The sequence below is a fragment of the Coturnix japonica genome, chromosome 5 (assembly GCF_054131305.1).
Source record: "Coturnix japonica strain WE chromosome 5, WE-NBRP24, whole genome shotgun sequence".
Lineage (NCBI taxonomy): Eukaryota > Metazoa > Chordata > Aves > Galliformes > Phasianidae > Coturnix > Coturnix japonica.
Window position 1 is genome coordinate 41,979,333 of NC_140667.1, and position 13,474 is coordinate 41,992,806.

Consider the following 13,474-nt stretch of genomic DNA (forward strand, 5'->3'; position numbering starts at 1 on the left):
AGGTGTTCTGATGTGAAGGGATGGAGAGTTAGGTCAGGGAAAAGGCTGGATGATTTTTGGCTACTGAACACCTGGGCAAAGTGGAGAATGCTTTTGCTTAGACCTAAGTGTAACATGTGGTACCAGGAATGAAACTTCAGCTGAGAAAACAAAATGTTTTCATGACTATTATTCCTGCAGTACCTTTTCATTTGAAAATGTCTGAACGTGCAGTTAGCTGAATGAGTGCTGAAATATGACAGTGCTTTAGATCAGCTAAAATGCTTAAGGGGAATACACTTTCATGTATTCTTAGCTACCTGTCTCAGAAGGTTTAACTTCAAGAGTAAAAAGTTCATAATCTCTTTGAAGAAAGACACAATAACAATGTTTAGATAAGGGTTCTATTAAACTGCAACAAATGATTTAGAAGAAAAAAAAAAAAAGAGAAAAAAAAAAAAAACAGGATTCAAATTTTTAGGTCCTATTTCCTTCAGTAAAGAGTTCATTGGCGACATCTTGTGGGTAAAGTTGGCATAACTTTTAATTTATAGAATAAATGAAAACACGACCAAAAATAGGCAGCAACAAATTACCAAAAATGCAATCAACTAACTGATTGCAGTTGATGATGCCAGATAATTGCTGCTCCTACTGAAATAAAAATTAGGTTAGTATGTTGAGTAGCTGAGTAAAAGGTTTTGCCATAACTTAAGTAACATACATCCACTGTTGCCTGCTTTTAAGTATCTCACAGTAAGTGATTGCTGTATAAAGGGCAACAGCTGCTGGATTTGTGACCACTTAAGGAAACAGCAAAACCACCAGAGGACAGAATCACTCTTGGAACAAATGTTTTCAATTAATTTTTGTGCAGCTGCACAGACAGAACAGCCCACAGCCAGGTGGTCACAGCACTGTCTAGAGACACAACAGGTGTGACATGGCACTTTTCCAGGTAGAAAGTACTAAACCTACATCTCCCTTCTTCCTGGGAGTTCTCCACTTCTATTTTCTTCCCAAAAAGGAATCAAGAGTGATTTATGCACAGAAGCTGCTCTTGTTTGAATGCCTTAATCATGCTTGCAGAATTCCTACTGAGGAATTTAATATCATATAAATCATATTTCTATGATTTTTATGTTATTTGATCATATACAAAAAGTTATCTATGATCACCTTGAGAATTTCATACAGCTATAGGTTTATACTACAGAAGCCAAGGCTAAAAAAGACATTCATTAGAACCCAAAACTAGGTGTTTTTGAGAATACATGTTTATTAGTAGTATGTGCAACTGCTTTACATCTCATGAACCCACTATGTAAAGAAATGGAGTGTACCGCTAATAAAAAGCAAGTTTGACTTTGAATCTTGACCAATAACAAGCCCAGTATATCACTTGTTTCATATGGCACATAGATATGAAATACAGTGTGTGCTTCTGCTCATTCTACAGAATAACATCTTAGTAAGAAAGGTTTGATTTCATTCAGATACATACCTCTGACAGCTTATAACCAAACAACATCACTACAGCAACTTCAAAGTCCTCTCTGTCCAAATAGCCTTTGTTACCTTCATCACACACTTCAAAAACCTGCAGAAACAAAGCGAGCTGCATTAAAAACAACAAATCTGACACACTATTTTTTACTTAAAATAACTGTTATGGGAAAAATAAAATAAGCACTTTGCTTAGTGAACTAAACGATTAAAAGATACGTATAATGAAGCTCAGTCCCACCTCTGTAACAACTATTTTCAACTACCATTAAGGTAACTGAGGGACTAAGAATGGTCCATTTTGAGGTGGTTTTTTTTTTATTTATTATTATTTAAAATATTTTTTCCCCTTCTTCTAAAAGGTTTTTTTTCCCCAAAACAAACTTAGAAGACACGGCACAGATTTCTAGAACCAAACTACACTTTTCCCAAGGCCCCTCGTCCCCTCCCGCAGCAGCCCCGTCTCGCACCGTGGCACAGCGCTCCCGTAGCGAACCCATGGCGGCGGCTGCCCGGCAACGGCGCCGCTGTGTGGGGCGGAGCGAAAGAGGCACCATCGCCTTCCCCACCTCCTGAACTCGGTCGGCAGCCCGAGCGCTTGGGGAAGCCGCCGTCCTCCCGGAACGGGAAGGGGCGGGCGCAGAGTGGCGCGAAGAGGCGCTGTGGTGAGCGGTGTGTTTGTGGGGTGGTGCTGTGTGCCGGGCTGGGGCTGGTAATGGTAACGCCATCATCGCTGCTGCCGTGAGGGGTGGGAGCGGCAGTTGGAGCCGCTGCAGCTGCTTCCTCCTCGATAGCCGTTTCTGTTGTTTCTTTGTTTCTTGGGAGCAGCTCGTTATTGTTTTGCATATGAGGATCGTGTCAGATCTGGGGGTGGAGGTTATTATAACACGCAAGCGGAGAGTGGGAAGGGAAACAGCCCGGAGCAGAGCAAAGTGCATGACTTCTATCTAGTCTCTTCTTCATTTATAGTAACATGCTTCAGGAAGGTGCCCACGGGCGGTGGACTGTGTCCAGCAGTGAGGACAGCGCTGAAGACAATTCTGACAGCGAAAAGCCCTCGACGTCCTCGCTACCGAGTGCCCCGTGCAGTGAAGCCAGCGGGCCGCAGTACCCCTGCTCTGAGGCCAGGAGGGCTGCTCACAAGAGGAAGGCTTCTCCAATAAAGTTCACTGACACGCACCTCAATGCACAAACACCTGCTGAAAAGCAGAGGCCCGGCCAGGAGGGCTTGGGTTGGTGCCTTTCTAGTAGCGATGATGAGCCTGAAGACCGGGGGAAGCGAGTCTGCAAGGAAACACTGAAAGAAGAAAAGTGTGATGCACCCGGAGAGCAACTACAGAGTCATTGCAAAGATGAACGTTCAAAGACTGAGAAAGCAGAGGACTATAATGAAGCGTCACGTGAACCCCAAGATACCTGGGATTTGCTGAGTGGAGGGAACCCCTTTGGGTTTTTTCTCACTAAAGTCAGGGGAATTGAGCAGAGCTACAATTGTGGAGCCCTGCACATAAAAGGTGAGCAAGAGGATCTCACAGGTGCGGGCTTTAGGGTGGGAGAGTCTTGTGTGCAAGAGGACACTTAATGTTAGTTTATGTTTTTTAAAATGCAAAGATTCCTTGGTTTAAATTAAGCTTCATAGTTTGAGTGTGAATATTGTAGGAACTGGTCCTGTTTGTTCTTGTCTTTATGGTGTCAAGTAGTTAGGACCTAGTAAATCACTGTTACCTTGACACAGTACACAATACTGCTTGTGAATTTCTGCAGCTTGCGTTCTCAGTCACACATCAGGGCAACTGAAGTGAGCGTAAGTAAGAGGTGGAATAGTGTGTGACACTGATGGTTTGATAATGCCGTGACTGAAATTAGTTTTAGTTTATGTAAAACTACATCCTTACATTCAGGAAACCTCACGCATCACAAGCCTAAATCAAAACCAATCATTAACAGGGGGTTTCACAGCAGAACGAGGGACTTCAGTATCTGAATCTAGCATCTAGTAATTGTGCTGTTCAAGACTCAAAAAGTTCACTTGAGCTTTTTATACTCAATTGTGTATTAATGTTTTTAATAGATATCTTGTCTCCTCTTTTTGGGACCCTTGTGTCTTCTGCTCAGGTGAGTTTCCTATTTGCCAGATTGCCATTGCTTGCTTATTTACCCTTACTATCCTTAAACATGTATGTGATAATCCATGTTTTGCCACCTAGCTGATTTCAGCAGGGAATTTCATTAAAATACTAAGAGAACGCTGAATGCTTTCAACTGTACATTGTTTTAATAAAAAATAAATATGATCCTGTGTTCTGCTTAGAGTTCAAGCAAATGTTGAACTACTTTCTCTCTTGTGCTCTGGAAATGTGCAACTGAAAAATGCATCCTCATGTAACTGAATGATAAAACAGAAGGTGTTTTGCATTCTAGGAGTGAGATTTTTGTTACTGCATGAAGCAGTTCCTTTTCTTCTTGGTGTAACCACGTGGCAAAGGGCACGCTGAACTTCAGCTTTTACATTATGTGGCTGTAATTATTTCTGTCTGCATTCTAAACTTTATGAACACTACTTCGTGCTTTTGATTAACTTAAATTTATTCTTGAATGAAGAGATGTGGAAGAGAGCATTTGAAATTGAAAAATGAACCTGTTGTTAAAACATGCTGATTGCAGTTTTGTACTGCTGTTGTGCAAAGGAGCATCATTGTGCGTCTGTATAATGTAAGTGATAATGAACAATAACTTCATGTAAAAAGCATTTTTTTCTGTACTCCATCATTCTGACAGACGGCTACTTCTTTTTAATGAGCTTGTTTTCCTTCTTATGTACAAGTTTAACTACTGTATAGATGTGGCGTGGCTCGTGAGACAGTATCCTGAGGAGTACAGGTAGGTTTGCTTTACAAAAATGAAATAATGCAATTTCCAAGTTACTCTGTTCATGTAAATTCATCTTATAATTGAATGATAAACCAGTGCTTCTCAATTGTGTGCACATAGGCATATTCCACACTTATTCCACTATATTTCTCAACTGATTTCTTGCCTCTTATGAGACAGTGTTAAATGGTGACAATTCAGTATGGCTGGTTTTGATTTTTATTAGGTAATGTTTAAGACACCCCATCACAGGTCAAGACAGCAGTGCAGTAGATGAAATGTGGAAACAGAATAAGAATTTCTGTGTTGGATGAGCATGAAAGAAGTGTGTGAAAGAGACTGGAATGATATGTCATGGCTAGAGTTGCTGTATACTGTCATGGAAGCAGCTCTTATTTCCTTTAAAGGACATTCTGACAATGGCAGTTTATCACAGATGACACTGAATTTTCTTCTCGTTTTGCATTTTACTGAAAATTCAGTAGAGCAGATTATTATAAAGTAAACATGGAACTGCTGCTGGAGTAGACCTGGCTTTCTTCACATCTCTCTTTAAAGTAACCTTGTCTTACAGATCCAGATCTTATATGTTTTTTTCCTGTTTTCTGTCTTTCTCTTAAAGAAACCTTTAAGTAGTTAATGCTTTTTTGAGTTAGTAAAGTGTATAGTCTATAGTGTCATCTTCCTAGTAGGTCATTGGATTTGGGGACCAGAAGTCATAGCTACATTAAAAACTATTGTGGATTGGTTGCTATTAAAGCATCAACTGAATCAGTAATCTCGTTTTATTTCAGGAAGAAGCCACTGCTGATAGTCCATGGTGAAAAAAGAGAATCCAAAGCTGAACTGCTTGCACAAGCACGCCCTTTTGAGAACATTAGCTTCTGTCAGGTAACTGACATTTGTGTTACTCTTCAATTGAATTCAAGTCATTTATCTTACTCAATCTTCTTGTGAGAGGAGAAACACCTTGAATGGGAAGTCAAGCATTTATGATTTTGCTTGAAGGAAGAATTGAATGTCATGTCCCGTATGATAGACCTGCTAGTGTTGTTACTAGAAAGAGGCAGGGAAAAATATTAAATGTGTTAATTGAGGGGGAAAAAAAATAATGTATTTTGTGATCTGTCCACTAGAGAGCAGTGAAATGAAACAAAATGAAGGCATAGCACCCTTCCCTCTTTAATGATAGTGTTCCATATTAGAAGCACACAATAGGAATTTTTAACTAATTTGTAGTGATCAATTCTTTCATTTTATAGGCCAAACTGGATATTGCATTTGGAACTCACCATACGTAAGTAGCATTTATAAAACAGAGGGTTCCCTTTATAAAGATGACACATAGTTACTGGTATTTCATGTCTGAAAGTACATAGAGAACAAGAAAATTATTGTATGTGAAGGCATAATTCTGAAGGAACGCCTCATGCATTTTGATCAGATTTGAAAGTATTGTCGATCTTGTTTTACATGTTTCTATTTCATGTATCTGCAAATTATTTTATAGTTACGAAACTGACTTTTGTAGAAAGATTACTATTTTATTATTTTCTTTTTATAAATGATCAAATTTTTCTCCTTTGAGGAAACAAATAAAGTATTAAGTAAATGTGCAACTAGACTCAATGAACTGTAGGTATTAGCTGTTAATAACTTATCCTTCAATACCAAAGCTGTACTGCAGGCTTTATCAGTCATTAGCAGACATATCTGTAAAGGGGAAAGTTTATTTAAAAGAGTATGGCAAATAAAGTTTTCTGTAAGAATTCCTGGTTGCTTCTGGAAGTTCATCACCAGGTGCTTGGGAACAAATCATGTTATATATCCTATTTTCAAGGAAAATGATGTTGTTATTATATGAAGAAGGTCTTCGAGTTGTGATACATACATCTAATCTTATTGCTGAAGACTGGCACCAGAAAACTCAGGGGTAAGCAACAATGTCTAGCAGGTCTTCTAATTCCCTGCTATTAAATAGTGAATCTGTACGGCTTGTTCTGTGTTAGTCTGTTTTCTTGGTTGTGCTAGATACACAACTTTTCTGGTCTTTAAACACTAATTTCAGTAAATATGTTGAAAATCAGGTGTTACTTAAGTACTAAATTGAATCTAAAATTCATTGAAGCAGTTCAGTCACATTGTTTCCACTATTCAGTCTTCTTGTGAGAGGAGAAACTAAGCATAGGTACAGCTTTCTAACAAAAACAATTGAGAAAATACCATATGGGTCTTATCTGTACTGAAAAATAATAAGCATCTAGACCATATTAACCTCAGCTGACCTGATGAGATGATAAATAAATGAAAATCCTTCTTATGTTTTTGTGGAGGTCTTTTATGTTGTAGGCAAAGTCTCCTCTCCTGTGGAGTTCAGGATGCGTAGAGATGAAGGCTGTAGTTCGCATAGTCATTGGAGCATTTCTGATGCATTTTAGAGAAGTACCTTTATGTCTGAGTCTGGCCTTTTCCAGAGCAGTGATACCTATAAGCATCTGCATGGATAAATGTGTTTAAATTTGTTGTCTTCAAGAGAAATTACGAGTGTTGTGGTACTGGGTATAAAACTGGATGAATCTGGCAAGTTGCTTTGGAGTTTGTAGCATCACAGTAAAGGAAATATGTCAGATATTCTTTTAGGAACTTCACATCTGCTTTAATCGCTTAAGCCTTTTGATAATGTGTGGTGTCCTTGTTTTTGTGGCTTTGTTTTTTAGAATATGGCTAAGCCCTTTATATCCAAGGCTACCTCAGGGATCATCTGATTCTGCTGGTGAATCTGAAACTCATTTTAAATCTGACCTAATAAGTTACTTGATGGCATACAGTTCTCCTGTGCTCAAGGAATGGATAGATCTGATCCGAGAACATGATTTATCAGAGACAAGGTATATCGTATTTTTATAATAACTTGCATGCTTCCCCCTTCCCCCTCAAGCTTAGTGATTCTGCTGTTAAGAGCTATTAGACAATAGATCAGTTCTTTAAGATTACCTTGTTTCAGACTTAAGTGTTCTAACGCGAGTCTGACTATAGGGAGCTGAGGCTGACATCCTGAGCTGCTCGTTCTGAAAACGGAAGAACATAAAGTAGTCCAAAGCAGATTTACTCCAATAGTTATAAAGTTTGGTTCTACTTAAATAGTTTAATTTCTGTGTTTTGTGTAAAATGCTCTTTTTTTTTTAAGTTTGAAGTTTTGAATCATTCTTGCATCTGGATAAAGTATCACTTCGGTATATGTGTGTATTGTTTTTGTCATTCTTATTTGTAATATTGAGTTCCATTTGAATCTCTCATGCAAATATGTTGAACTGATCAACTTCTACTTTTATAAACATTTGTTTTAAAGAAATGACAAAAACTAAAGAAAACTTGACAGAGATCTTAAGTGATAGAGATGCAAAGTTTCTTTTAAGTCAGCCTAGGTTAAATGTTTGCTGCATAAAATTACTGGAAGAAGAGTCTGAGTTGTGTTATAATTCCTCTTGCGTAAGGAATATATATGCGAAGGATATTGCAATGAGGATTATGTTAAGAACAGGCATTTTCCCTTTAAGACAGAGCACAACATGTATGTATAATGCTTCTGATGCTAATATAAGGCATGGCTTTCTGCTATGATGTGAACTCCCTTCTACTTCCTGGTCCTAAAGTTGCTTTTCTCATTGATTTGTTCCACTGTTGGGTGGTAAAGCTACAAATCTTTTTTTTCTTTCTGCAGAGTATATCTGCTTGGTTCTACCCCTGGACGATATCAAGGTATTGATAAAGAGAAGTGGGGTCATCTGAGGCTCAGAAAGGTACTGTAACTATTTTTATTGCTATCATTTTAACTGTAAATGTAATTTGAGAGCATCTGTTTGTTCCTCCTAATTTTGCAGCTATACAACATTATTGTAATATGTTTATACAGTTTAAGTTAGCAAAAGCATAAGCTTACAGCAGTGTAGATCTTGCACATCATATTCCTCAGCCTGACTGATTCACGGAATCATAGAATGGCTTAGGTTGGAAGGAACTCACAGTTCATCAGGTTCCAATCCCCTGCCACTGGTAGAACCCTACCAGCCACTAGATCAGATTACCTATGGGGCCTCATCCAGCCTGGCCTTAAACATCTCCGTGGACAAGACATCTACAACCTCCTTGGGCAACCTGTCCCAGCACCTCACCACTCTCTCAGTTAAAAACAAAAAACAACAACAAAAAACCCCTCAAACAAACAAACAAACCTCATTCCCCCTAATATCGAATTAAATCTCCCTTCCTTTAATTTAAAACCATCCCCCCTTTGTTTATTGAATGTCTCAGTGTTTTAATTTTCCTCAATAGCTTCTGAAAGAGCATGCTTCTCCAATACCAGCACAGGAGTCTTGGCCTGTTGTAGGACAGTTCTCAAGCATTGGTTCACTGGGAGCTGATGGGTCCAAATGGCTGTGCTCGGAGTTCCAGGAGAGCCTGGTGGCTGCAGGCCGTGGTGTGACAGCTCTTCTTAAATGTGATGTTCCAATTCACTTGGTATGTCTTTTAGATGTTAGTTTTAAACTCCAGTGTAATTTTGTTCATTCTGGGAAAAAAAAAAAAAAAAGAAGCTTTTAGTGGTTTATTAGATTGAGAACAAGTTTTCTTAAAGGTGATGTTATTGTTTGAAAATTTATCTCATGTGCATTTAAAGCTACGTTGTTAAAGACAAGTTTTTTCTCCGTGAAGGTTTATCCTACTGTGGACAATGTGAGGCAAAGTCTGGAAGGCTATCCTGGTAAGCAGATGAGCAAAAGGAAATCCATTTATTAACTGTTTGTGGTAACAGTGTCTTGCAAAATCATTTCAGTGGTTGCTGTTGAATGAACCTAAAGTTGCCGACTTGTTGACAACTTGGCTGAATAGGTGGCAGCAGAATTTTTTTATTTGTATTAATGGGATTCTGGCTCCAACTTCTATTTCGTTTGAATAAAAAAAAATGTATTCTGGGTGTTGGTATATGTAACATGCAAATCTGTGTAATTGTATTAACATGTAATAGTGTAGGAAAATGCAGCTATTGCCTGGTGTTCTAATTCCAGTCATACTTAGATTTTGGCAGAATATTCAGGTTTGTGAGTTTGTACTTACTCTCAGTTTATCTCCTGTTCTCTTCACGGTGTGTGTCATTGTGTACATCAGTTATAACAGAACATTTTTGTTACTGCTCATTAGTCCCTTTTTGATAATGCAGTGTGCAGTTGGTCTGTTCAGTTTTCTTACATTTATCTTCATAAGTCAATATATTTGTGTAGAAAGCACAGTCTTAGTCAACCTGAAAGGGATACTGTAGTGTTCTGTATGATGCAGCAAAGAGAGCTGTCTGGTGTCATTGTGAGGCTGCTGCTGATTAGTCTACAAAAGGTTGTGGCAATTGGATAAGACTGCTGAAGGCTGAAAATAGAGAATTCTTTCTTGCCTTCAGGAATAGTAAGGGTAAGGAGGGGAGGATCTGGGGAATCTCCCAGCCAGCTTTCTGGGAAGGTGATGCAGTAAGCAATCCTGGAATCCATGTCCAAATATATGGACAAGAAAATAACTGGGAGTAGTCAGCATGGATTTTTTTTTTTAAAGGAAAACTTTGACTTAACCAAGCTTATGTCCTTGTGTGATGAGACTGACTAGCTTGATGAATGAGAGGAGTGCACTGGATCTAGATCTGGTTAGTTTCTGGATGAAATATGTATCTTCATTAAGGTTTTCAACATTATCACCTATAACATTCTTACAGATAATCTGATGAAGTGAAAGCTGGAAACTAGCTGAACTGCCAGGGTTAAAATATTCTGATCAGTGGCATGAGGGCCAGTTGTCAATCCACCACCAGTGGTGTGTGCCAAGCACTGATACTGATGCCAAGTGTTCAGTAAATTTCCACCAGGATGGTGGGGTGAAGTGCACTCTGAGTAAACTTGCAAATGGTACAAAATCAGAGGAGTGGTTGGTGCGACATTCTGTGCTTGGTGCTGCCATTCTGTGGGACCTAAATACTGGCTGGAAAAATTGCAACATGTGCTAGCCAAAGACAAGATACAAGACGTGCAATTTCACCTGAAGAGTTCTTGCTATTTAGAATGTTTGTGGGTTTCTTCTGATTGCTGCTTGTTTTATTCCCTCTAGTTTGTGTGAGTAAAATAAATCAATTTGTTGTTTTAAAAAGTAGTGACAAAACAAAAAATTACCCATATGTTCCTCTTAATAGGACTTAATTTTAGAGGCTGTATGCAGGTTCTCTTTTTTCCTAGTGTGTATTTGCTATTTAGACTTTGGAGACTTGTTCCATTATAAAAGTACTTCAAATTCTACTATGTATATTCAGCTGTATTCTACTTTATATTTCTGAAGCATTTAAGTTTTCATGAAATAAGTCACGGGGACAGTAGGGATGATTCCCAAGTCCTTTGCTTCTTTCAGAATGACTCTCAAAAAGCAAATACTTTATCCTTTTTTTTTTTCCCCTCCTTAAGCTGGTGGTTCCCTTCCGTACAGCATACAGACAGCACAGAAACAGCTGTGGTTACATTCCTATTTTCAGTAAGTGAAACTTCTTTGCTTTTTCTTAGGCAATGTGTTTAAATGTATGCTGTTTTAGTACTGGTGTGTTAAAAGTAAATGTGATGAGAAGTGAGGTATCATTAAGCTCATTAAGATAAAAGCTTTTATTTCCTTATCATCTGGTTTCATCTCCAAAGTATACTCAAAAGGTGGTCTTTATTTTTTATTCCAACCTGTAAGAGTCACATGCAGTACTGTTGCTAATGGAAGATACTGCCAGATTTTGCATTCTGTAAACTTTTATCTGTACTTCTCTGAATTTCACTTTTCTACTTGTGCTTCAGTGTTCTCAGAAGTTCAGCTGAGACACAGCAGGGTTAGGAAGGCTTTGTTTGTTTCGAGTGTTGCAGTCCTACTGCGAAATTCTCAGCTAGTTATGGTAATACTGTCTTTTGTTAAAGGTGCCTGACATTTTCCATTAAAAGCTTCTATTTTCACTTACTACTAATTTTTGCCATATTCTAAACATCTGAAAAATCCAGTGCCAGATGTCTCCCTCAGGCAGAATCTTTTTTAATCTTTTTTTAATTTTTCTTTTGAGAACAATAGGGAAAAGTTGTTTTGCACAAATCAGAAAACAAAAATAAAGATCTGGTAACCTCTTAGAAGACCACAGCTTTCCATTCCTTTCACCAGAAACTTTAACTGTTCCAAATAGAAGCTGCTCTATTAAGATAGTTCACCCACAGAATCACAGAATGACCCGGGTTGGAAGGGACCTCAAGGATCATGTAGTTCCACCCCCCCTGCCTGGCAGGGCCACCAAACATACACCTTTACTAGATCAGGTTGCCCAGGGCCCCGTCCAACCTGGTCTTGAACACCTCCAAGGACGGGGCATCCACAACCTCCCTGGGCAGCCTGTTCCAGGGCCTAACCACTCTCCTAGTAAAGAACTTCCCCCTAACATCCAACCTAAATCTTCCTTCTTTTAACTTAAAACCATTTCCCCTAGTCCTGCTATTATCAGCCTTTTCGAAGAGTTTACTCCCCTCACAGAATCACAGAATTACCCGGGTTGGAAGGGACCTCAAGGATCATGTAGTTCCGACCCCCCTGCCTAGCAGGGCCACCAAACATACGCCTTTACTAGATCAGGTTGCCCAGGGCCCTGTCCAACCTGGTCTTGAACACCTCCAAGGACGGGGCATCCACAACCTCACTGGGCAGCCTGTTCCAGGACCTAACCACCCTTCTAGTAAAGAACTTTCCCCTAACATCCAACCTAAATCTTCCCTCCTTCAACTTAAAACCATTTCCTCTAGTCCTGCTATTATCAGCCCTTTCGAAGAGTTTACTCCCCTCCTTGGAGTAAGTTCCCTTCAGGTACTGAAAGGCTGCAATGAGGTCACCCCGCAACCTTCTCTTCTCCAGGCTGAACAAACCCAACTCCCTCAGCCTGTCCTCATAGGGGAGGTGCTCCAGCCCCCTGATCATCTTTGTGGCCCTCCTCTGGACCCTTTCCAAAATCTCCATGTCTTTTTAGTACTGAGGGCTCCACACCTGGACACAATACTCCAGATGGGGCCTCACAAGGGCAGAGCACCCACGCTAATGTACAGGCAGAGATGGTAAAGATGCATATTGAGAAAGCTGAGAATACAGTTGCTGGTTGCCCAGAGTATTTCCTATTCTGGAGCAAGCGTGATTGCTGCTGTGAGTCTTGCTGGCCAATGTCCAGCCTTAATTTGTGTCTTCTGTGATAAGCATATGCCCTGTGAGAATCTTAATGGGGAAAAAAAAGTAATTGTTTTCAGTAAGTTTCTTATGTAATGAATGATCTTGTTAACAAGTAATGTTTTATTCCTACTCAGTGAGAGCACTGTGCGTACCTGTCTCATTGAACATATTCATATCCTGCTCTGACACCAAAAGGACTGTATCAGAACAATCCGGTTGTGAATGACAAGTGACCTTGCATAATCTGCAAATCCTGTGTTTCTTATCTATGGTAATCTGGGAGAGACAGAAAATGATTGGTCCTGTTTCAGTGCTATTAAATAGAAGATGAGCTTGATAATAGTAACAAAACTCTGAGGAGCGAAGTGAGTAGAGTAATTTGTCTAGCTCATTGGGGAGTGATACAAAACTTTTAAGAAAGGAAGAGGGTCTACTAGGGTTAAAACAGGAGAAATATTTTATGCTTCAGGAGAGGGAAAAGGGGTATCTTCTTTTTCAGAAGAAGAGAGGAACTTAAAGGAGGAAAATGGTGTGTCTATATTCTCACCTAAAGAGGTAGAACCACTTTCCCAGACACACAAACTTATCCTGTCTGCAGGCTGCTTTTCTAACTGTACTGATAGTTGGATGTGTCTAACCTGTAGTGAGCTCCTGAATTGTGATTTCTTGGAAGTGATTTCTCAAAAGAACGAGAACTCAACTTAGTATTGATTTCGTTTCTTACAATAGCAAATGAATGCTCGATGTCTTTGATTAGCTGTTGTGTAAGTGGTATATTTTTTTCTGTGATGGAGCAATTTTATTTTTTTCCTTTCAGTATTATTCATTGAAAAGGAGAGAAATATAATCACCAGTGATTTGT

The 13,474-nt window shown here is 39.2% G+C and overlaps 2 protein-coding genes across 12 annotated transcripts in view; one reads left to right on the forward strand and one right to left on the reverse strand.

Moving 5' to 3' along the window:
• The window catches only part of EFCAB11 (EF-hand calcium binding domain 11), a 60,386-nt gene extending 57,930 nt beyond the window's left edge, over positions 1 to 2,456 (reverse strand). For 8 of the 9 annotated variants that reach the window (XR_014946760.1, XR_014946761.1, XR_014946762.1 and 5 more), the window contains exons 1-2: positions 1,956 to 2,456; positions 1,484 to 1,579 (exon numbers count right to left, since the gene is read on the reverse strand). Coding sequence is in view for 6 of the 9 variants with exons in the window: in XM_085549343.1 (XP_085405469.1) it covers positions 1,484 to 1,579; positions 1,956 to 2,423 (564 nt within the window). In the remaining 3 variants the exon portion in view is untranslated. Of the gene's footprint in view, positions 1 to 1,483; positions 1,580 to 1,726 lie in introns of all 9 variants that reach the window. The other variant, XM_085549347.1, reaches the window with a different exon arrangement.
• TDP1 (tyrosyl-DNA phosphodiesterase 1) overlaps positions 2,125 to 13,474 on the forward strand; it is a 30,830-nt gene continuing 19,480 nt past the window's right edge. Inside the window, exons 1-12 of one of the 3 annotated variants that reach the window (XM_015865373.3) lie at positions 2,125 to 2,203; positions 2,455 to 2,999; positions 3,557 to 3,600; positions 4,310 to 4,365; positions 5,151 to 5,247; positions 5,619 to 5,653; positions 6,197 to 6,289; positions 7,074 to 7,244; positions 8,078 to 8,156; positions 8,689 to 8,874; positions 9,067 to 9,115; positions 10,845 to 10,911. In XM_015865373.3, coding sequence (XP_015720859.2) covers positions 2,459 to 2,999; positions 3,557 to 3,600; positions 4,310 to 4,365; positions 5,151 to 5,247; positions 5,619 to 5,653; positions 6,197 to 6,289; positions 7,074 to 7,244; positions 8,078 to 8,156; positions 8,689 to 8,874; positions 9,067 to 9,115; positions 10,845 to 10,911 — 1,418 coding nt within the window. In that variant the 5' untranslated portion in view covers positions 2,125 to 2,203; positions 2,455 to 2,458. The remainder of the gene's footprint in view (positions 2,204 to 2,454; positions 3,000 to 3,556; positions 3,601 to 4,309; positions 4,366 to 5,150; positions 5,248 to 5,618; positions 5,654 to 6,196; positions 6,290 to 7,073; positions 7,245 to 8,077; positions 8,157 to 8,688; positions 8,875 to 9,066; positions 9,116 to 10,844; positions 10,912 to 13,474) is intronic. The other 2 variants (XM_015865372.3, XM_015865371.3) reach the window with 2 other exon arrangements.